At 44.8% G+C, this 22,731-nt stretch overlaps 1 protein-coding gene across 1 annotated transcript in view; it reads left to right on the top strand.

Annotated features, from left to right (window-relative positions):
• The window catches only part of LOC115187632 (protein Jumonji-like), a 112,074-nt gene that overhangs the window by 68,296 nt on the left and 21,047 nt on the right, over positions 1-22,731 (top strand). Inside the window, 6 exon segments of the mRNA XM_029746603.1 lie at positions 5,003-5,194; positions 11,068-11,273; positions 13,099-14,055; positions 14,058-14,352; positions 20,102-20,229; positions 20,609-21,010. Of these exon segments, the coding sequence (XP_029602463.1) occupies positions 5,003-5,194; positions 11,068-11,273; positions 13,099-14,055; positions 14,058-14,352; positions 20,102-20,229; positions 20,609-21,010 (2,180 nt within the window).

Genomic DNA, 22,731 nt, shown 5'->3' with positions numbered 1-22,731 from the left:
TATGTATAGGGGTAAGGTGACTATATACAGGGTCAGTACCATATTAACAATGTACAGGGATACTGGAGTGATGGAGGTAGATATGTATAGGGGTAAGGTGACTATATACAGGGTCAGTTCAGTACCATATTAACAATGTACAGGGATACTGGAGTGATGGAGGTAGATATGTATAGGGGTAAGGTGACTATATACAGGGTCAGTACCATATTAACAATGTACAGGGATACTGGAGTGATAGAGGTAGATATGTATAGGGGTAAGGTGACTATATACAGGGTCAGTTCAGTACCATATTAACAATGTGCAGGGATACTGGAGTGATAGAGGTAGATATGTATAGGGGTAAGGTGACTATATACAGGGTCAGTACCATATTAACAATGTACAGGGATACTGGAGTGATGGAGGTAGATATGTATAGGGGTAAGGTGACTATATACAGGGTCAGTTCAGTACCATATTAACAATGTACAGGGATACTGGAGTGATAGAGGTAGATATGTATAGGGGTAAGGTGACTATATACAGGGTCAGTACCATATTAACAATGTGCAGGGATACTGGAGTGATAGAGGTAGATATGTATAGGGGTAAGGTGACTATATACAGGGTCAGTTCAGTACCATATTAACAATGTACAGGGATACTGGAGTGATGGAGGTAGATATGTATAGGGGTAAGGTGACTATATACAGGGTCAGTACCATATTAACAATGTACAGGGATACTGGAGTGATGGAGGTAGATATGTATAGGGGTAAGGTGACTATATACAGGGTCAGTTCAGTACCATATTAACAATGTACAGGGATACTGGAGTGATAGAGGTAGATATGTATAGGGGTAAGGTGACTATATACAGGGTCAGTACCATATTAACAATGTGCAGGGATACTGGAGTGATAGAGGTAGATATGTATAGGGGTAAGGTGACTATATACAGGGTCAGTTCAGTACCATATTAACAATGTACAGGGATACTGGAGTGATAGAGGTAGATATGTATAGGGGTAAGGTGACTATATACAGGGTCAGTTCAGTACCATATTAACAATGTGCAGGGATACTGGAGTGATAGAGGTAGATATGTATAGGGGTAAGGTGACTATATACAGGGTCAGTACCATATTAACAATGTACAGGGATACTGGAGTGATAGAGGTAGATATGTATAGGGGTAAGGTGACTATATACAGGGTCAGTACCATATTAACAATGTACAGGGATACTGGAGTGATAGAGGTAGATATGTATAGGGGTAAGGTGACTATATACAGGGTCAGTACCATATTAACAATGTACAGGGATACTGGAGTGATAGAGGTAGATATGTATAGGGGTAAGGTGACTATATACAGGGTCAGTTCAGTACCATATTAACAATGTACAGGGATACTGGAGTGATGGAGGTAGATATGTATAGGGGTAAGGTGACTATATACAGGGTCAGTTCAGTACCATATTAACAATGTACAGGGATACTGGAGTGATGGAGGTAGATATGTATAGGGGTAAGGTGACTATATACAGGGTCAGTACCATATTAACAATGTGCAGGGATACTGGAGTGATGGAGGTAGATATGTGTAGGGGTAAGGTGACTATATACAGGGTCAGTACCATATTAACAATGTACAGGGATACTGGAGTGATAGAGGTAGATATGTGTAGGGGTAAGGTGACTATATACAGGGTCAGTACCATATTAACAATGTACAGGGATACTGGAGTGATAGAGGTAGATATGTATAGGGGTAAGGTGACTATATACAGGGTCAGTTCAGTACCATATTAACAATGTACAGGGATACTGGAGTGATAGAGGTAGATATGTGTAGGGGTAAGGTGACTAGGCATCAGGATATATGATAAACAGAGTAGCAGCAGTGTAAATGATGATTGTATGTGACTGTGTGTTACGCCCGTTGTTGGAATGAGACCAAGGTGCAGCGTGGTATTGTCTTTTATTTACAATGACACCGGGAAAAACAACAAAAATACAAAAACAAACGTAAAGCTACATGCAGTGCAGAAAGCAACTACACACAAACAAGATCCCACAATCACAGGTGGGAAAAAGGGCTGCCTAAGTATGATCCCCAATCAGAGACAACGATAAACAGCTGCCTCTGATTGGGAACCATACTAGGTCAACAAAGAAATAGAAGCATAGATATGCCCACCCAAGTCACACCCTGACCTAAAAAAATAGAGAATAAAAAATGCTCTCTAAGGTCAGGGCGTGACACTGTGTGTGTGTAGAGTCAGTATAAATGTCTGTGCATGTTGGAGTGTCAGTGTGCGGACGTGTGTAGAGTCAGTATAAATGTGTGTCACGGATCCCTCTGGGAACTTTTATTACGCACATCTGGCCCCTATTCCCACTGATTAGTACTTGTATAATGTTCCCTTTGGTTTCCATTGGGCTGTCGATTATTGTTACAATGTCCGTTGATATGTGTGAGTACCTGAGCTGTGTGTTTTGGCTTTCGTGCCATTGTGGATTGTGCAGATGATTACGGATCTCGTCCTGTGTGGAGATGAGGAGGGAGGTGGGTAGTGTGGATGGAACTATGAGGAGGGAGGTGGGTAGTATGGATGGAGATGAGGAGGGAGGTGGGTAGTATGGATGGAACTATGAGGAGGGAGGTGGGTAGTATGGATGGAGATGAGGAGGGAGGTGGGTAGTATGGATGGAGATGAGGAGGGAGGTGGGTAGTATGGATGGAGATGAGGAGGGAGGTGGGTAGTATGGATGGAACTACGAGGAGGGAGGTGGGTAGTATGGATGGAGATGAGGAGGGAGGTGGGGTAGTATGGATGGAACAATGAGGAGGGAGGTGGGTAGTATGGATGGAACTATGAGGAGGGAGGTGGGTAGTATGGATGGAGATGAGGAGGGAGGTGGGTAGTATGGGTGGAACTATGAGGAGGGAGGTGGGTAGTATGGATGGAGATGAGGAGGGAGGTGGGTAGTATGGATGGAGATGAGGAGGGAGGTGGGTAGTATGGATGGAGATGAGGAGGGAGGTAGGTAGTATGGATGGAACTATGAGGAGGGAGGTGGGTAGTATGGATGGAGATGAGGAGGGAGGTGGGTAGTATGGATGCAGATGAGGAGGGAGGTGGGTAGTGTGGATGGAGATGAGGAGGGAGGTGGGTAGTATGGATGGAACTATGAGGAGGGAGGTGGGTAGTATGGATGGAACTATGAGGAGGGAGGTGGGTAGTATGGATGGAGATGAGGAGGGAGGGTGGGTAGTATGGATGGAGATGAGGAGGGAGGTGGGTAGTATGGATGGAGATGAGGAGGGAGGTGGGTAGTATGGATGGAGATGAGGAGGGAGGTGGGTAGTATGGATGGAACTATGAGGAGGGAGGTGGGTAGTATGGATGGAGATGAGGAGGGAGGTGGGTAGTATGGATGGAACAATGAGGAGGGAGGTGGGTAGTATGGATGGAACTATGAGGAGGGAGGTGGGTAGTATGGATGGAGATGAGGAGGGAGGTGGGTAGTATGGGTGGAACTATGAGGAGGGAGGTGGGTAGTATGGATGGAGATGAGGAGGGAGGTGGGTAGTATGGATGGAGATGAGGAGGGAGGTGGGTAGTATGGATGGAGATGAGGAGGGAGGTAGGTAGTATGGATGGAACTATGAGGAGGGAGGTGGGTAGTATGGATGGAGATGAGGAGGGAGGTGGGTAGTATGGATGCAGATGAGGAGGGAGGTGGGTAGTGTGGATGGAGATGAGGAGGGAGGTGGGTAGTATGGATGGAACTATGAGGAGGGAGGTGGGTAGTATGGATGGAACTATGAGGAGGGAGGTGGGTAGTATGGATGGAGATGAGGAGGGAGGTGGGTAGTATGGATGGAGATGAGGAGGGAGGTGGGTAGTATGGATGGAGATGAGGAGGGAGGTGGGTAGTGTGGATGTAGATGAGGAGGGAGGTGGGTAGTATGGATGGAGATGAGGAGGGAGGTGGGTAGTATGGATGGAACTATGAGGAGGGAGGTGGGTAGTATGGATGGAGATGAGGAGGGAGGTGGGTAGTATGGATGGAGATGAGGAGGGAGGTGGGTAGTATGGATGGAACTATGAGGAGGGAGGTGGGTAGTATGGATGGAGATGAGGAGGGAGGTGGGTAGTATGGATGGAGATGAGGAGGGAGGTGGGTAGTATGGATGGAACTATGAGGAGGGAGGTGGGTAGTATGGATGGAGATGAGGAGGGAGGTGGGTAGTATGGATGGAACTATGAGGAGGGAGGTGGGTAGTATGGATGGAGATGAGGAGGGAGGTGGGTAGTGTGGATGTAGATGAGGAGGGAGGTGGGTAGTATGGATGGAGATGAGGAGGGAGGTGGGTAGTATGGATGGAACTATGAGGAGGGAGGTGGGTAGTATGGATGGAGATGAGGAGGGAGGTGGGTAGTGTGGATGTAGATGAGGAGGGAGGTGGGTAGTATGGATGGAGATGAGGTGGGAGGTGGGTAGTGTGGATGTAGATGAGGAGGGAGGTGGGTAGTATGGATGGAGATGAGGAGGGAGGTGGGTAGTATGGATGGAGATGAGTAAAGCACTCAACACACCGTGTCGGTGTGGCCGTGTGATCACCTGCTGGGTGTCGCCCAACGGTGCTGATTAATCATGTAGAATTGGAAAATAAACAGAAAATGACAGCTGATTTCCTGGTCAGAGGAAGATTGAAGCACATCTGGCATTTTCCATGGCAACAATGGCCTCAAACTTGTCATACTGCAATAAGAGCTCTTCATCATTGTGTTGAGTATCTCTACGTCAAAATGTGTTGATTCTTTTGAGTTGCAATAAATGAATGTTCTTGTTGCTACGGCTAGTGGTAATATCGGTTCAGTTGTGTGCTGCAGACTCCTTTCTAAAGGCATCTGTATCCCTCTCTCTGTCCCTCTCTTCCTCCATGCCCATCCCTCTGTCTGTGCTCCCCCTCTCTACTCTCCTCCCTCCCATCCTCCCTCTCAGGCTCGGCTGCGTTGCCAGGCAACATGGCGTACTTTGGGAGTGCCCAGGATGATGTGGATCTGGAGGATGAAGATGATGAAGAGGAGGAGTGTGACGACAGGATGTCAGCTCACAGCCACAACTCAACTTCCTGTCCGTCCTCACAGCGGAAAAACAAAACAACGCCGGGGAAGAAGGTCTCCAATGGACATGGTACTACTGATCTAACATGTTGTTTTGATTCTCACTACTGATCTCCATGTTGTTTTGGTAGTCACTACTGATCTACCATGTTGTTTTGGTACCCACTACTGATCTCCATGTTGTTTTGGAAGTCACTACTGATCTCCATGTTGTTTTGGTACTCACTACTGATCTACCATGATGATTTGGTACCCACTACTGATCTACCATGTTGTTTTGGTACCCACTACTGATCTACCATGTTGTTTTGGTACCCACTACTGATCTCCATGTTGTTTTGGAAGTCACTACTGATCTCCATGTTGTTTTGGTACTCACTACTGATCTACCATGATGATTTGGTACTCACTACTGATCTACCATGTTGTTTTGGTACCCACTACTGATCTACCATGTTGTTTTGGTACCCACTACTGATCTCCATGTTGTTTTGGTACTCACTACTGATCTCCATGTTGTTTTGGAAGTCACTACTGATCTACCATGTTGTTTTAGTACTCACTACTGATCTACCATGTTGTTTTGGTACACACAACTGATCTCCATGTTGTTTTGGTACTCACTACTGATCTCCATGTTGTTTTGGTACTCACTACTGATCTACCATGTTGTTTTGGTACCCACTACTGATCTACCATGCTGTTTTGGTACCCACTACTGATCTACCATGTTGTTTTGGTACTCACCACTGATCTACCATGTTGTTTTGGTACTCACTACTGATCTCCATGTTGTTTTGGAAGTCACTACTGATCTACCATGTTGTTTTGGTACTCACCACTGATCTACCATGTTGTTTTGGTACTCACTACTGATCTCCATGTTGTTTTGGAAGTCACTACTGATCTACCATGTTGTTTTGGTACTCACTACTGATCTCCATGTTGTTTTGGTAGTCACTACTGATCTCCATGTTGTTTTGGTACTCACTACTGATCTACCATGTTGTTTTGTTCACCTTCTTGTTCACTCAGTCACTCACTCAGTCGTTTGCTTGGTTTGCTCACAATAACTCAGTCAGCCAGTTACGTCACTCACTCTTTCCCAGACGTCGTTCTACTCTACCTAGTAACAGAGCCTAGAGGCCCATACTGTATAATTCTCCCTCACCAATCAGAAGAAGCCTAGTGAATTACAGCTCTGTCTCCTCTCACACCATGAGTTGATGGGGAGCATCCCAAATCTATAGGGCACTACTTTTAACCAGGACCCAGGCCAAAAGTAGTGCACTACATAGAGAATAGGGTGCCATTTAGGAAGCAAACCATGTACTCAATGATCCGCGTCCACAAACAGAGCTCCATCATCCTCCCTTTACACACACACACACACACACACACACACACACACACACACACACACACACACACACACACACACACACACACACACAACCTGTATGCATAGCACCAGGCGTTATTCACTACAACTGAAGCAAAGTATACACAGTCCTCACCCAGAGCTCACCCAGGGCCATGGGTCTTAAAGGAGCAGCAGCTCTCACCCAGGGCCATGGGTCTTAAAGGAGCAGCAGCTCTCACCCAGGGCCATGGGTCTTAAAGGAGCAGCAGCTCTCACCCAGACCTCACCCAGGCCATAGGTCTTAAAGGAGCAGCAGCTCTCACCCAGGGCCATGGGTCTTAAAGGAGCAGCAGCTCTCACCCAGGGCCATGGGTCTTAAAGGTGCAGCAGCTCTCACCCAGAGCTCACCCAGGGCCATGGGTCTTAAAGGAGCAGCAGCTCTCACCCAGGGCCATGGGTCTTAAAGGAGCAGCAGCTCTCACCCAGGGCCATGGGTCTTAAAGGAGCAGCAGCTCTCACCCAGGGCCATGGGTCTTAAAGGAGCAGCAGCTCTCACCCAGGGCCATGGGTCTTAAAGGTGCAGCAGCTCTCACCCAGACCTCACCCAGGGCCATGGGTCTTAAAGGAGCAGCAGCTCTCACCCAGGGCTATGGGTCTTAAAGGAGCAGCAGCTCTCACCCAGGGCTATGGGTCTTAAAGGTGCAGCAGCTCTCACCCAGACCTCACCCAGGGCCATGGGTCTTAAAGGAGCAGCAGCTCTCACCCAGGGCTATGGGTCTTAAAGGAGCAGCAGCTCTCACCCAGGGCTATGGGTCTTAAAGGTTCAGCAGCTCTCACCCAGGGCCATGGGTCTTAAAGGAGCAGCAGCTCTCACCCAGACCTCACCCAGGGCCATGCATCTTAAAGGTGCAGCAATGTTTGTACAGTATACATATAGAGTTACATATAGAACCTATGGTTGGACACATAGAGGTCCATATAGAACCTATGGTTGGACATATAGAGTTCCATATAGAACCTATGGTTGGACATATAGAGTTCCATATAGAACCCATGGTTGGACATATAGAGTTACATATAGAACCTATGGTTGGACACATAGAGGTCCATATAGAACCTATGGTTGGACATATAGAGTTCCATATAGAACCTATGGTTGGACATATAGAGGTCCATATAGAACCTATGGTTGGACATATAGAGGTCCATATAGAACCCATGGTTGGACATGTAGAGTTCCATATAGAACCTATGGTTGGACACATAGAGGTCCATATAGAACCTATGGTTGGACATATAGAGTTCCATATAGAACCTATGGTTGGACATATAGAGTTCCATATAGAACCCATGGTTGGACATATAGAGTTCCATATAGAACCTATGGTTGGACATATAGAGTTACATATAGAACCTATGGTTGGACATATAGAGGTCCATATAGAACCTATGGTTGGACACATAGAGGTACATATAGAACCTATGGTTGGACATATAGAGTTCCATATAGAACCTATGGTTGGACATATAGAGGTCCATATAGAACCTATGGTTGGACACATAAAGGTCCATATAGAACCTATGGTTGGACATATAGAGTTCCATATAGAACCTATGGTTGGACATATAGAGTTCCATATAGAACCTATGGTTGGACATATAGAGGTCCATATAGAACCTATGGTTGGACACATAAAGGTCCATATAGAACCTATGGTTGGACATATAGAGTTCCATATAGAACCCATGGTTGGACACATAGAGGTCCATATAGAACCTATGGTTGGACACATAGAGGTCCATATAGAACCCATGGTTGGACATAAATAGACCTCCTCTCCTCTGCCCTCGGTTGTTCTATGGGCCTACAGAGGCCGAGTCACAAATGGCACCCTATTCCCTTCATAGTGCACTACATTTAACCAGGTCCCATCAGCCTATTCCCTCTATAGTGCGGCAGGTAGCCGGCAGGTAGCCTAGTGGTTAGAGCGTTGGGCCAGTAACCGAAAGGTTGCAAGATCGAATTCCCGAGCTGACAAGGTAAAAATCTGTTGTTCTGTCCCTGAACAAGGAAGTTAACCCACTGTTCCTAGGCTGTCATTGAAAATAAGAATTTGTTCTTAACTGACTTGCCAAGTTAAATAAAGGTAAAATAGTGCACTACTTTTAACCAGAGCCCTTAGTTTTTGACCTATGGGCCCTGGTTACTATAAAGGTAATAGTCTGCCATTTGGGACACAGCCAGAGTGGAGCACAGTGTTTGAGGAAGTGTGTCTTGGGACGGATGTGAACATGCTAGGTCTTGTGCAGACAGTCAGTAGTATGTATGGAAGGGGGGGTGAAACCAGAGACTGCAGTCAACTCAGCAGGAATCCTGGAGCAACCAGACTCCCTCCACACACATCTCTGACACCATCTTACAGAGAGAGAGAAACTTACTGTGGAGGTCAAAAGTTGAGCTCATGTTTATTCTGTCAACTATGATGGATGGATGAAGGAGGAGGAGGAGGAGGAGGAGACATACACTTAAATCAGCCTGGCCAGAGTTGAGGAAGGGATGTGTGTGAGAGCATGTGTTTGTGTGTATGAGTGTGTGTGAGAGCATGTGTTTGTGTGTATGAGTGTGTGTGAGAGCATTTGTTTGTGTGTATGAGTGTGTGTGTGAGCATTTGTTTGTGTGTATGAGTGTGTGTGAGAGCATTTGTTTGTGTGTATGAGTGTGTGTGTGAGCATTTGTTTGTGTGTATGAGTGTGTGTGAGAGTATTTGTTTGTGTGTATGAGTGTGTGTGTGAGCATTTGTTTGTGTGTATGAGTGTGTGTGTGAGCATTGGTTTGTGTGTATGAGTGTGTGTGTGAGCATTTGTTTGTGTGTATGAGTGTGTGTGAGCATTTGTTTGTGTGTATGAGTGTGTGTGTGAGCATTTGTTTGTGTGTATGAGTGTGTGTGTGAGCATTTGTTTGTGTGTATGAGTGTGTGTGTGAGCATTTGTTTGTGTGTATGAGTGTGTGTGTGAGCATTTGTTTGTGTGTATGAGTGTGTGTGAGAGCATTTGTTTGTGTGTATGAGTGTGTGTGAGAGCATTTGTTTGTGTGTATGAGTGTGTGTGAGAGCATTTGTTTGTGTGTATGAGTGTGTGTGAGAGCATTTGTTTGTGTGTGCGAGTGTGTGTACTGTATACAGAGGGTGTGTGTGTGTGTGGGTGCTGAAAAGTGCTCTGTGGGAAAGCCAAACGTTACCCTTAGCCAGAGTGTTGGTCCTACACACGTTGAGGGAACCAGAGACTTCTCCCAGCTAGAGCTTGTGCCAAGTAGGACACTTTAATATGCTGCACTGGCGGGAGGCCAACTGCTTAGCGTAAAATACAGCTCCCTCAGGCAGATATAGAGCACCGCTTTCACTGATTAACTGACCCAACAAACACTATTTCTCTGTTTCACTGTAATCTTACTTTCCAACATTGGACACTTTCTTTTCAGTAGGCCTATCATAACAATACTTGGAGTTTGAAAGCTGCAGGATATTTGAATGGATGGTTTTAGATTTGAATATAACCTTGGGTGGTACTAGATTTATTTTGTTCCTAGTTTCAAAGAGATATTGAGTGCCGTTGAAATTAAAGCGTCGTAAAGAAATGGTATTTGTCACTGTTCAAATAGGTGTTTGTTAGAATGAAACTTCTGGGAGCACCACAGTGAGTCACTGAAAGCTTTTTTACTGATTTGATTAAGCACAGTCTTTTCAACGCACCGTCTTTTCAACGCGCCGTCTTTTCAACGCGCCGTCTTTTCAACGCGCCGTCTTTTCAACGCGCCGTCTTTTCAACCTGCCGTCTTTTCAACGCGCCGTCTTTTCAACGCGCCGTCTTTTCAACGCGCCGTCTTTTCAACCTGCCGTCTTTTCAACGCGCCGTCTTTTCAACGCACCGTCTTTTCAACGCACCGTCTTTTCAACGCACCGTCTTTTCAACGCACCGTCTTTTCAACGCGTCGTCTTTTCAAAGCACCGTCTTTTCAACGTACCGTCTTTTCAACGCACCGTCTTTTCAACGCGCCGTCTTTTCAAGTTACTTTGGAATAATAATGTACCTGTAACAGACATAAAACAAATATAGACATATCATAACGGATTGACAGTTGCATCCCACTGAGAACACACTGGTTGAATCAATGTTGTTTCCACGTCAATTCAATGAAATGACGTTGAACCAACGTGGATTAGACGTTGAATTGATGTCTGTGCCCAGTAGGATAGCTCTTAACACACATGACAGATAGACTGACACTGCTATCATAGTTATCAGCTTAGGCATTGTCTTCCGTATATTATTCAAGTGTGAAATATGGTTTATCTGAGAAGCTTCTGCATAGTTTGAATAGCTAGCCTACTTTTGTTTGTCCATTTAGTATGGTATTTATGGTTTGTTAATAATAGCTGCACACACATTCAGTGTGGATGTGGCTTTGGCCACAACACGTTCAAGGTTAATGTAAGGATAGAGTAAACAGAAAAGTTGTAAAACTGATGTTGAAAACAGTGTAAACAGTCCATACATTTCATCGTTCTCATTCTGTGTTCCAGTGTTGAATGGCCACTGCAGGTCCTTACGGGGGAAGGAGCTCTTCCTGAGGCCCAGAGGGAGAGAGTCTATCCAGGCCAGAGAGAGGGCTGAGAGGGGAGAGGCCCGGAGGGAGAACCACAGGACCTCTACAGGACCCCCAGCCAGGACCTCCAGCACCACCCACAGTCTTCGCCACAGCAGGCCCACCCAGGAGCACCCAAAGCAGGTACACCAGGGAGACACAGATGGGCTGGGATGGAGAGTACCTGGGCTGGATCCCAAATGGCACTCTATTGAATATTCTCTATGTAGTGTACTACCCTTGACCAAGGCCTATAGGGCTCTGGACAAAAGGGGTGTACTATATAGGGAATAGGGTGCCTTTCGGGACAGATTAAGTGTGTGTCTGATGCCAGCGTGCCAGTCTGTTAGTGTTGGCCCCAGTATTCTGTCGCTGCTGGAGGGTTTACATTTCCTGTCCTCCTGGTACAGCTTCCTGTTGGCTACAGACATGCTGACCTCTCTCTCTCTCTCTCTCTCTCTCTCTCTCTCTCTCTCTCTCTCTCTCTCTCTCCTCTCTCTCTCTCTCTCTCTCTCTCTCTCTCTCTCTCTCTCTCTCTCTCTCTCTCTCTCTCTCTCTCTCTCTCTCTCTCTCTCTCTCTCTCTTCTCTCTCCTATCTCTCTCTATCTCTCTCTCTCCTCTCTCTATCTCTCTCTCTCTCTCTCTCTCTCTCTCTCTCTCTCTTCTCTCTCTCTCTCTCTCTCTCTCTCTCTCTCTCTCTCTCAAACCAGACTTCCCCTTCCCCTCGGCCGTAACTAACCCCTCAACGTTTACAAATCTGATCTGTAATGTTTAAGGAAGCAGTATGGTGGAAACTACACCACTACACTGCTGACATAGTCACATTGTTCTGTATGGCAACTGGGAGCAGTGATGCCCTCTGGTGGGCGGAGTGGGATGGTTCCCTCATTCTTCCCAGCAACACTCAGCCCCTCCCCGACACACAGACTCCTTTATGTAGAGGAATAATACTGACAGTTACTGGCTTCATGTACATAACCTTGGCAGACATACGTCATTAAGAATATTTAGCATGAGTGCTATTTGAAACACATTCCAATTTGGGTCTTCATTCAGTCTCTGATCCAAATGGCACCCTATTCCCTATGTAGTGCACTACTTTTGATTGGTGCCCTATGGGCTCTGGACAAAAGTAGGCAACTATATAGGGATTAGGATGCCATTTGGGACACAGTCCTGATCTCCTTTGTGCATCTGCTGTTGTATAGGAGGGATGCCAGAAACCTCTCCCTGTCCTTGGCAATACAACAGGTGACAGATTGTCTGGTGTCCTGTCCACCTTGGTCTGGAACTAATCAAGTACACCTCAGTAAGAGAGGAGATCTGAAGTCTGTAATGTTCCACTACTGTATATGATCAGCTTAAAACGTGGACCGAGCAGCTATAGATATAGAAGGAGAAGACATGCTGGACCTAGGTATAAATGATGATGGAGCTAGGTATAAATGATGATGGAGCTAGGTATAAATGATGATGGAGCTAGGTACAAATGATGATGGAGCTAGGTATAAATGGTGATGGAGCTAGGTATAAATGGTGATGGAGCTAGGCATAAATGATGATGGAGCTAGGTATAAATGATGATGGAGCTAGGTATAAATGATGATGGAGCTAGGTATAAATGATGATGGAGCTAGGTATAAATGATGATGGAGCTAGGTATAAATGATGATGGAGCTAGGTATAAATGATGGAGCTAGGTATAAATGATGATGGAGCTAGGTATAAATGATGATGGAGCTAGGTATAAATGATGATGGAGCTAGGTATAAATGATGATGGAGCTAGGTATAAATGATGATGGAGCTAGGTATAAATGATGATGGAGCTAGGTATAAATGATGATGGAGCTAGGTATAAATGATGATGGAGCTAGGTATAAATGATGATGGAGCTAGGTATAAATGATGATGATGTGAGATTTCCAAAATGTACTTATTTTTGATAATCATCCTTGTGTCTATTGCAGGTTTCTAAAGTGAACAGGATGTCGCGGGTATCTTCAGCTACCGTACGCAACTCCTGTGCCAAAAAGCCCCCGGCCTCCCGACCACTGCCGTCCAGAACTGTGAAGTCCACAGCCACAGCGCTTCCCAGGGGCCACATCCCCTACACCAAAGCCAGACTTCTCAAAGAAGCCAGACTTCTCAAAGAGGCCAAACTAACCCTGGACAAAAGAGCCTCCTCCAAAGCTCGCCAACCCCTGAAAAACCAACGGCGCTGTCCCAGTGGCAGTGCCCGCCGCCACCCACGCCCACCACAGTCCAACTCAGGAAAACTCTCAAGCGGCGATGCAAAGACTCCCAACAAACAGGAGGTACAATCCAACAAGGCAGCCGGCAGATGTTGCCTACAACGAGTCAACGGGCAGCTTCACCCACGCCGATGTGGCGGTAAGCAGGTACTGCAGGGGCGTGAGGGCGTCAGGCACTCCAAGAGACGTCTGGGGCTCCCGGCTGAGGAGTGTCCAACAGAGACACCGGAGTCTTCGCCGGAGGTCAAAAAGGTTAGACTGCAGGTCAATGCCCCGGAGACGCGAAGCAGCAGGAAGGTCAATGTCCAGGAGAAGGCTGTGGCGGTGTCCGGCGGCCATCTTGGTAAGGTCACGTCATCCCGACCTTCCTCCTCGGAGCAAAGACCCAAACGAGCCTCCGCTGGCAAGTTGATGTTGACCCGACAAGCACAGCCCATACCCCCTACTGCTAATACTACTACTGCTAACACTACACCACCAGCTAAGAACACTACTTCTAAGAAAACTTTCCAGGGCACTTCCAAGAACACTTCCACCTCCACTTCCTCTACCTCAGCAGCCAAGGTGAAACCAGGCACCAGCAGCCCAGCTAAACCAGCAGCAGAGCCTAAAGCAGCAGAGAGGCAGCGGGGAGAGCGGGAGAGTGGGGAGAAGAGAGGTGCAGCACCACCCCGCCCCTGTCCCTAACCGAGGTGCCAGTGTTCAGACCCAGCCTGGAGGAGTTCCACGACCCCCTGGTGTATGTGGAAGCGGTGCGGGGGCAGGCAGAGAGCTATGGGCTGTGCAGGGTGGCGCCCCCTCAGGACTGGAGGCCAGAGTGCAAGCTGAAAGAGGACATGAGGTTTGTGACCCAGGTGCAGCACATCCATAAGCTGGGTCGGCGCTGGGGGCCCAATGTACTCCGGCTGGCCTGCATCAGGAAACACCTCCAGGCCCAAGGCATCTCCATGGAGGACCCCCCGCTCATAGGTACATTTCTGTAGGACTGATACTTAGGGTGCGTCCCAACTGGCACCCTATTTGCTACATAGTACACTACATTTGACCAGAGCCCTATGGGGGCCCTATGGACCCTGGTCAAAAGTAATGCACTAAATAGGGAAAAGGGTTCCATTTGGGACTAAGACTGTCACTAAGCTTTAATGTCAAAGACATTTAAGGGAGCTACAAATAGTTCCACCACATCATGTTATTCTAGTACAGTTTCATCTTATTCTAGTACAGTTGTATCTTATTCTAGTACAGTTTCATGATATTCTAGTACAGTTTTATCTTATTCTAGTACAGTTTCATGATATTCTAGTACAGGTTAATCTTATTCTAGTACAGTTTCATCTATTTCTAGTACAGTTTCATTTTATTCTAATACAGTTTCATCTTATTCTAGTACAGTTTCATTTTATTCTAATACAGTTTCATGTTATTCTAGTACAGTTTCATGTTATTCTAGTACAGTTTCATGATATTCTAGTATAGTTTCATGATATTCTAGTACAGGTTCATCTTATTCTAGTACAGGTTCATCTTATTCTAATACAGTCTCATGATATTCTAGTACAGTTTCATGTTATTCTAGTACAGTTTCATGTTATTCTAATACAGTTTCATCTTATTCTAGTACAGTTATGTTATTCTAGTACAGTTTCATCTTATTCTAATAGTTTCATGTTATTCTAGTACAATTTCATCTTATTCTAGTACAGTTTCATGTTATTCTAGTACAGTTTCATGTTATTCTAGTACAGTTTCATGTTGTTCGAGTACAGTTTCATGTTATTCTAATACAGTTTCATGTTATTCTAGTACAGTTTCATGATATTCTAGTACAGTTTCATGTTATTCTAGTACAGTTTCATGATATTCTAGTACAGTTTCATCTTATTCTAGTACAGTTTCATGTTATTCTAGTACAGTTTCATGTTATTCTAGTCCAGTTTCATGATATTCTAGTACAGTTTCATCTTATTCTAGTACAGTTTCATCTTATTCTAGTACAGTTTCATCTTATTCTAGTACAGTTTCATGTTGTTCTAGTACAGTTTCATGTTATTCTAGTACAGTTTCATCTTATTCTAGTCCAGTTTCATCTTATTCCAGGAACAGTTTCATGTTGTTCGAGTACAGTTTCATCTTATTCTAATAGTTTCATTTTATTCTAATACAGTTTCATGTTATTCTAGTACAGTTTCATGTTATTCTAGTACAGTTTCATGTTATTCTAGTACAGTTTCATCTTATTCTAGTACAGTTTCATGTTATTCTAGTACAGTTTCATGATATTCTAGTACAGTTTCATGTTATTCTAGTACAGTTTCATGATATTCTAGTACAGTTTCATGATATTCTAGTACAGTTTCATCTTATTCTAGTACAGTTTCATCTTATTCTAGTCCAGTTTCATCTTATTCTAGTACAGTTTCATGATATTCTAGTACAGTTTCATGTTATTCTAGTACAGTTTCATCTTATTCTAGTCCAGTTTCATCTTATTCCAGGAACAGTTTCATGTTGTTCGAGTACAGTTTCATCTTATTCTAATAGTTTCATTTTATTCTAATACAGTTTCATGTTATTCTAGTACAGTTTCATGATATTCTAGTACAGTTTCATGTTATTCTAGTACAGTTTCATCTTATTCTAATAGTTTCATGTTATTCTAGTACAATTTCATGATATTCTAGTACAGTTTCATGTTATTCTAGTACAGTTTCATGTTATTCTAGTACAGTTTCATGATATTCTAGTACAGTTTCATGTTATTCTAGTACAGTTTCATGTTATTCTAGTACAGTTTCATGTTATTCTAGTACAGTTTCATGTTGTTCGAGTACAGTTTCATGTTATTCTAATACAGTTTCATGTTATTCTAGTACAGTTTCATGATATTCTAGTACAGTTTCATGTTATTCTAGTACAGTTTCATGTTATTCTAGTACAGTTTCATCTTATTCCAGGAACAGTTTCATGTTGTTCGAGTACAGTTTCATCTTATTCTAATAGTTTCATGTTATTCTAGTACAATTTCATGATATTCTAGTACAGTTTCATGTTATTCTAGTACAGTTTCATGATATTCTAGTACAGTTTCATCTTATTCTAGTACAGTTTCATGTTATTCTAGTACAGTTTCATGTTATTCTAGTCCAGTTTCATGTTATTCTAGTCCAGTTTCATGATATTCTAGTACATTTTCATCTTATTCTAGTACAGTTTCATCTTATTCTAGTACAGTTTCATGTTATTCTAATACAGTTTCATGTTATTCTAGTACAGTTTCATGATATTCTAGTACAGTTTCATGTTATTCTAGTACAGTTTCATCTTATTCTAGTCCAGTTTCATCTTATTCCAGGAACAGTTTCATGTTGTTCGAGTATAGTTTCATCTTATTCTAATAGTTTCATGTTATTCTAGTACAATTTCATGATATTCTAGTACAGTTTCATGTTATTCTAGTACAGTTTCATGATATTCTAGTACAGTTTCATCTTATTCTAGTACAGTTTCATGTTATTCTAGTACAGTTTCATCTTATTCTAATACAGTTTCATGTTATTCTAGTACAGTTTCATGATATTCTAGTACAGTTTCATGTTATTCTAGTACAGTTTCATGATATTCTAGTACAGTTTCATCTTATTCTAGTACAGTTTCATCTTATTCTAGTACAGTTTCATCTTATTCTAATACAGTTTCATGTTATTCTAGTACAGTTTCATGATATTCTAGTACAGTTTCATGTTATTCTAGTACAGTTTCATGATATTCTAGTACAGTTTCATCTTATTCTAGTCCAGTTTCATCTTATTCCAGGAACATCTTCATGTTGTTCGAGTACAGTTTCATGTTATTCTAGTACAGTTTCATGATATTCTAGTACAGTTTCATGTTGTTCGAGTACAGTTTCATGTTATTCTAGTACAGTTTCATGTTATTCTAATACAGTTTCATGTTATTCTAATACAGTTTCATGTTATTCTAGTACAGTTTCATGTTATTCTAATACAGTTTCATGTTATTCTAATACAGTTTCATGTTATTCTAATACAGTTTCATGTTATTCTAGTACAGTTTCATGTTATTCTAATACAGTTTCATCTTATTCTAGTACAGTTTCATGATATTCTAATACAGTTTCATCTTATTCTATCACATATGTCAACTCTACATAGAGTGGCTATCTATCAAGTTTTCCAGTTTGAAGTTTCCTCTTGTTAATTCAGTGTGCTGCTAGAGGTTTCCTTCTGAGGGAACTGTATAGTTAAAAGGCTTCTCCCAAATTACCTCTGACCCCCCCTCATCCTGACCTCTGACCCATCTCTCATCCTGACCTCTGACCCATCTCTCATCCTGACCTCTGAACCACCTCTCATCCTGACCTCTGACCCATCTCTCATCCTGACCTCTGAACCACCTCTCATCCTGACCTCTGAACCACCTCTCATCCTGACCTCTGACCCACCTCTCATCCTGACCACCTCTCATCCTGACCTCTGACCCATCTCTCATCCTGACCTCTGAACCACCTCTCATCCTGACCTCTGAACCACCTCTCATCCTGACCTTTGAACCACCTCTCATCCTGACCTCTGAACCACCTCTCATCCTGACCACCTCTCATCCTGACCTCTGAACCACCTCTCATCCTGAACTCTGACCCATCTCTCATCCTGACCATCCTGCCCATTGGCTGCTGCTGATTGCTCTTAGTGTGTTTGTAAGTGAGACCTTGACTCTGACCTTACCTAGTGAGGAAGGATTACAGTTCCTCTGCCAGGTGGCAGCTTTGATGAGATTACACTGGGAGAGATGGGGGTTGTCAGGATCCCTGACACACACACACACACACACACACACACACACACACACACACACACACACACACACACACACACACACACACACACACACACACACACACACACACGACTAGTGTAGCTCACACACAGTCACATACACACACACACTCACACACATACACTGACAACCCCCAGACCAGTAGCAGCGTGAGTGAGTGAGTGAGTGAGTGAGTGAGTGAGTGAGTGAGTGTGACAAATGGGGAACGTCTGTAAGGGGATTTTACAGGCAGCAGACACCCATGGTGAGGGAGAGGAGAGGAACGAAGGAGCAGAGATATTACACTCTGTCTGTGTCTCAAATGGCACACTATTCCCTATGTAGTGCACTACTTTTGACCAGGGCCCAAAGGAGTTATATAGGGAATAGGGTGCCATTTGGGACACAGGAATTCTCGCTGTCAGGCTCCAATACCTACAGGCCTCTGCTCTGTCAGAGTGGGCCTCAACATCAGACAGGATCATGGCTGTCTAAACCAGGCTGTCCTGGCTAACAGAGCCAAGTCATTCATTCATCAAACATCCACAGCCTCTCATCTAGAACATTTGGCTGTAAATAGTTTGAAAGCTTATTGTAAATATAGTGAATGTTGCTGCTTTTTCAGAATCCATGTTTATCAGCCCCGTTGGTCCTCTCTATATTCTCCCAGATGCATACAGTACATCCATTTTAACCCATGTTCTTCTATCTTGGTCATGGGCGCCCACAGGGTGTGCATGCTTTTGTTCCAGCCCAGCACTAACAGCCCGGTACTAATACAACAAATCAACCAATCATTATTAAGCCATGTGGTTTCACAGAACCAGGATTAAAGAACGTTGTTTTAACCTCCTTGTTCTGTGTTCTGTCTCACCCTCCTTCACTCCCTTCTCTTCCTCCTTAATCTCCCTCACTCCCTCCTTCACTCCCTCCCTATCCTCCCTCCCTCTCACCCTTCTTCACTCCCTCCCTCTCTCCTTCCCTCCCTATCCTCTCTCCCTCCTTCACTCCCTCTCTCCCTTTTTCACTCCCTCCCTATCCTCCCTCCCTCTCTCTCTCCTTCACTCCCTCCTCATCCTCCCTCTCACCCTCTTTCACTCCTTCCCTATCCTCCCTCCCTCTCTCTCTCCTTCACTCCCTTCTCTTCCTCCTTATCCTCCCTCTCTCCCTCCTTCACTCCCTCCCTCTCCCTTTTTCACTCCCTCCCTATCCTCCCTCTCTCTCTCTTCTTCACTCCCTTCTCTTCCTCCTTATCCTCCCTCCCTCGCTCCCTCCTTCACTCCCTCCCTAACCTCCCTCCCTCTCACCCTCCTTCACTCCCTTCTCTTCCTCCTTATCCTCCCTCGCTCCCTCCTTCACTCCCTCCCTAACCTCCCTCCCTCTCACCCTTCTTCACTCCCTCCCCCCTCCCTCCCTATCCTCCCTCCCTCTCTCCCTCCTTCACTCCCTCCCTATCCTCCCTCCCTCTCTCTCTCCTTCACTCTCTCCTCTTCCTCCTTATCCTCCTCTCACCCTCTTTCACTCCCCCCCTAACCTCCCTCCCTCTCTCCCTCCTTCACTCCTTCACTCCCTCCCTAACCTCCCTCCCTCTCACCCTTCTTCACTCCTTCCCTCCCCCCTCCCTCCCTATCCTCCCTCCCTCTCTCCCTCCTTCACTCCCTCCCTATCCTCCCTCCCTCTCTCTCTCCTTCACTCTCTCCTCTTCCTCCTTATCCTCCTCCCTCTCACCCTCTTTCACTCCCCCCCTAACCTCCCTCCCTCTCTCCCTCCTTCACTCCCTCCCTCTCACCCTCCTTCACTCCCTCTTCCTCCATATCCTCCCTCTCTCTCCTTTACTCCCTCCTCTTCCTCCATATGCTCCCTCTCCCTCCCTCCCTGCCAGGAGGATGTGAGTTGGACCTGGCCCGGTTCTTTCAGCTCATCAACGACATGGGCGGCATGCAGCAGGTCAGCGACATGAAGAAATGGAATAAGCTAGCCGACCAGCTCCGTATCCCCAAGACTGCACAGGTACTGTACTGCTTCAAGGCTGCATAAATGGCACCATATTCTCTATACAGTAGACTGCTTTTGACCAGGGCCCATAAGGCTCTGGCCTACTATATAGGGAATAGGGGGCCATTTGGTATTCAGCCTCGTGTTGACCATGATGCTGTTCTGTAACAAACAATTCCTTCCAGCATCTGTGTCTTGTAGTGTTTCATCTACACTGAAGTGGGTCATTTTGTTTTCATCCTACTTTTTTATTTGAGATTGACTTCTGATGAAAACCAACAGCCAGCCCAGCTAGCTGCATAGCTAAGTACAGCACTTTGACATTTGATGTTAACACTGCCCTCCCTGTCAACTGTCAACTGCAACGTAATAATATCCTACCACCCGACCACAGGATCGTCTGGCCAAGCTGCAGGAGGCCTATTGTCAGTACCTACTGTCCTACGACTCCCTGGACCCCGCTGAGCGCATCCGCCTGGAGAGGGAGGTGCTGGAGGAGAAGGGGAGGCTGGAGAAGAAGAAAGGGCCCCTGGAGGGCCACTCAGATGACTCCCAACAGAGCCTGCTCCAGCTGCCCCGCTGTGAGCCCAAGAATGGCCTGGTAAACGGGGTGATCCGGAGGAACGGCCTGCCCAGGAACCTGGAGGAAGGAGCGAAAGAGGGGAAGAAACAGGAGAAGGACATGTGGCTGAGGTCCAGCAGGAGGAGACTGTTCTCTCAGGAGAAGAAAGGAGGAAGAGGAGGAGCAGAGGAGGAGAAAGAGTTTCTTAGTGACCAGCACAAGTGTATATACAGGGTAGGTCATGTTAGCCCCTTTCTCTGGCCCTGTACACACTCAGGTTGAACAACTGATGTACAACACATTTGGTACAACAAATGTGATACAACGGACAGTTTTTCTGGACAAAAATAATTACCCAAGCATAGTGGAGGCACTACAAAATGCACAATGCTTGTGTAAATATTATTGGTTAAGTCTATTGGTTAATGAGCTCTGTGGTAGCTGTGTGTGGGCAGATTGAATACAGTGCAGCACTGTCAATACAGTGTGTATAGCTGTTAGTGCCTGGAGGCAGAACTACAATATCCCTGGTTCAGTTGCTCTCACATCTAATATAGGTCATTGCTCATCTGCAAGCACAGAGGCCACACACACGATCAGACACACACACACCTCATTTTGACAACACGTCACCCCATGTCAACTTATCACTGCCAGTATTTCTGTCTTGATGCTCCATGATGATCTTCTGTTGTTCACAGTTCTCTTATCAGTAGTGTCAGTTACAGTTCTCCTGTAGTATCAGTTACAGTTCTCCTGTAGTATCAGTTAGTTCTCCTGTAGTATCAGTCAGTTCTCCTGTAGTATCAGTCAGTTCTCCTGTAGTATCAGTCAGTTCTCCTGTAGTATCAGTCAGTTCTCCTGTAGTATCAGTCAGTTCTCCTGTAGTATCAGTTAGTTCTCCTGTAGTATCAGTTAGTTCTCCTGTAGTATCCGTTACAGTTCTCCTGTAGAATCAGTCAGTTCTCCTGTAGTATCAGTCAGTTATCCTGTAGTATCAGTTACAGTTCTCCTGTAGTATCAGTTACAGTTCTCCTGTAATATCAGTTACAGTTCTCCTGTAGTATCAGTCAGTTATCCTGTAGTATCAGTTACAGTTCTCCTGTAGTATCAGTTAGTTCTCCTGTAGTATCAGTCAGTTCTCCTGTAGTATCAGTTAGTTCTCCTGTAGTATCAGTCAGTTCTCCTGTAGTATCAGTTACAGTTCTCCTGTAATATCAGTTACAGTTCTCCTGTAGTATCAGTCAGTTATCCTGTAGTATCAGTTACAGTTCTCCTGTAGTATCAGTTAGTTCTCCTGTAGTATCAGTCAGTTCTCCTGTAGTATCAGTCAGTTCTCCTGTAGTATCAGTCAGTTCTCCTGTAGTATCAGTCAGTTCTTCTGTAGTATCAGTTAGTTCTCCTGTAGTATCAGTTAGTTCTCCTGTAGAATCAGTTAATTCTCCTGTAGAATCAGTTACAGTTCTCCTGTAGAATCAGTTAGTTCTCCTGTAGTATCAGTTAGTTCTCCTGTAGTATCAGTTACAGTTCTCCTGTAGTATCAGTCAGTTCTCCTGTAGTATCAGTAAGTTCTCCTGTAGTATCAGTTAGTTCTCCTGTAGTATCAGTTAGTTCTCCTGTAGTATGAGTCAGTTCTCCTGTAGTATCAGTTAGTTAGTTCTCCTGTAGTATCAGTCAGTTCTCCTGTAGTATGAGTCAGTTCTCCTGTAGTATCAGTTAGTTCTCCTGTAGTATCAGTTAGTTCTCCTGTAGTATCAGTTAGTTCTCCTGTAGTATGAGTCAGTTCTCCTGTAGTATCAGTTAGTTGTCCTGTAGTATCAGTTAATTATCCTGTAGAATCAGTCAGTTCTCCTGTAGTATCAGTCAGTTCTCCTGTAGTATCAGTCAGTTCTCCTGTAATATCAGTTACAGTTCTCCTGTAGTATCAGTTAGTTCTCCTGTAGTATCAGTTACAG

The sequence above is a fragment of the Salmo trutta genome, unplaced genomic scaffold (assembly GCF_901001165.1).
Source record: "Salmo trutta unplaced genomic scaffold, fSalTru1.1, whole genome shotgun sequence".
In the NCBI taxonomy this organism is placed as follows: Eukaryota; Metazoa; Chordata; class Actinopteri; order Salmoniformes; family Salmonidae; genus Salmo; species Salmo trutta.
The sequence above is the reverse complement of the archived record's forward strand: the minus strand, read 5'-3'. Positions and strand labels throughout refer to the sequence as shown.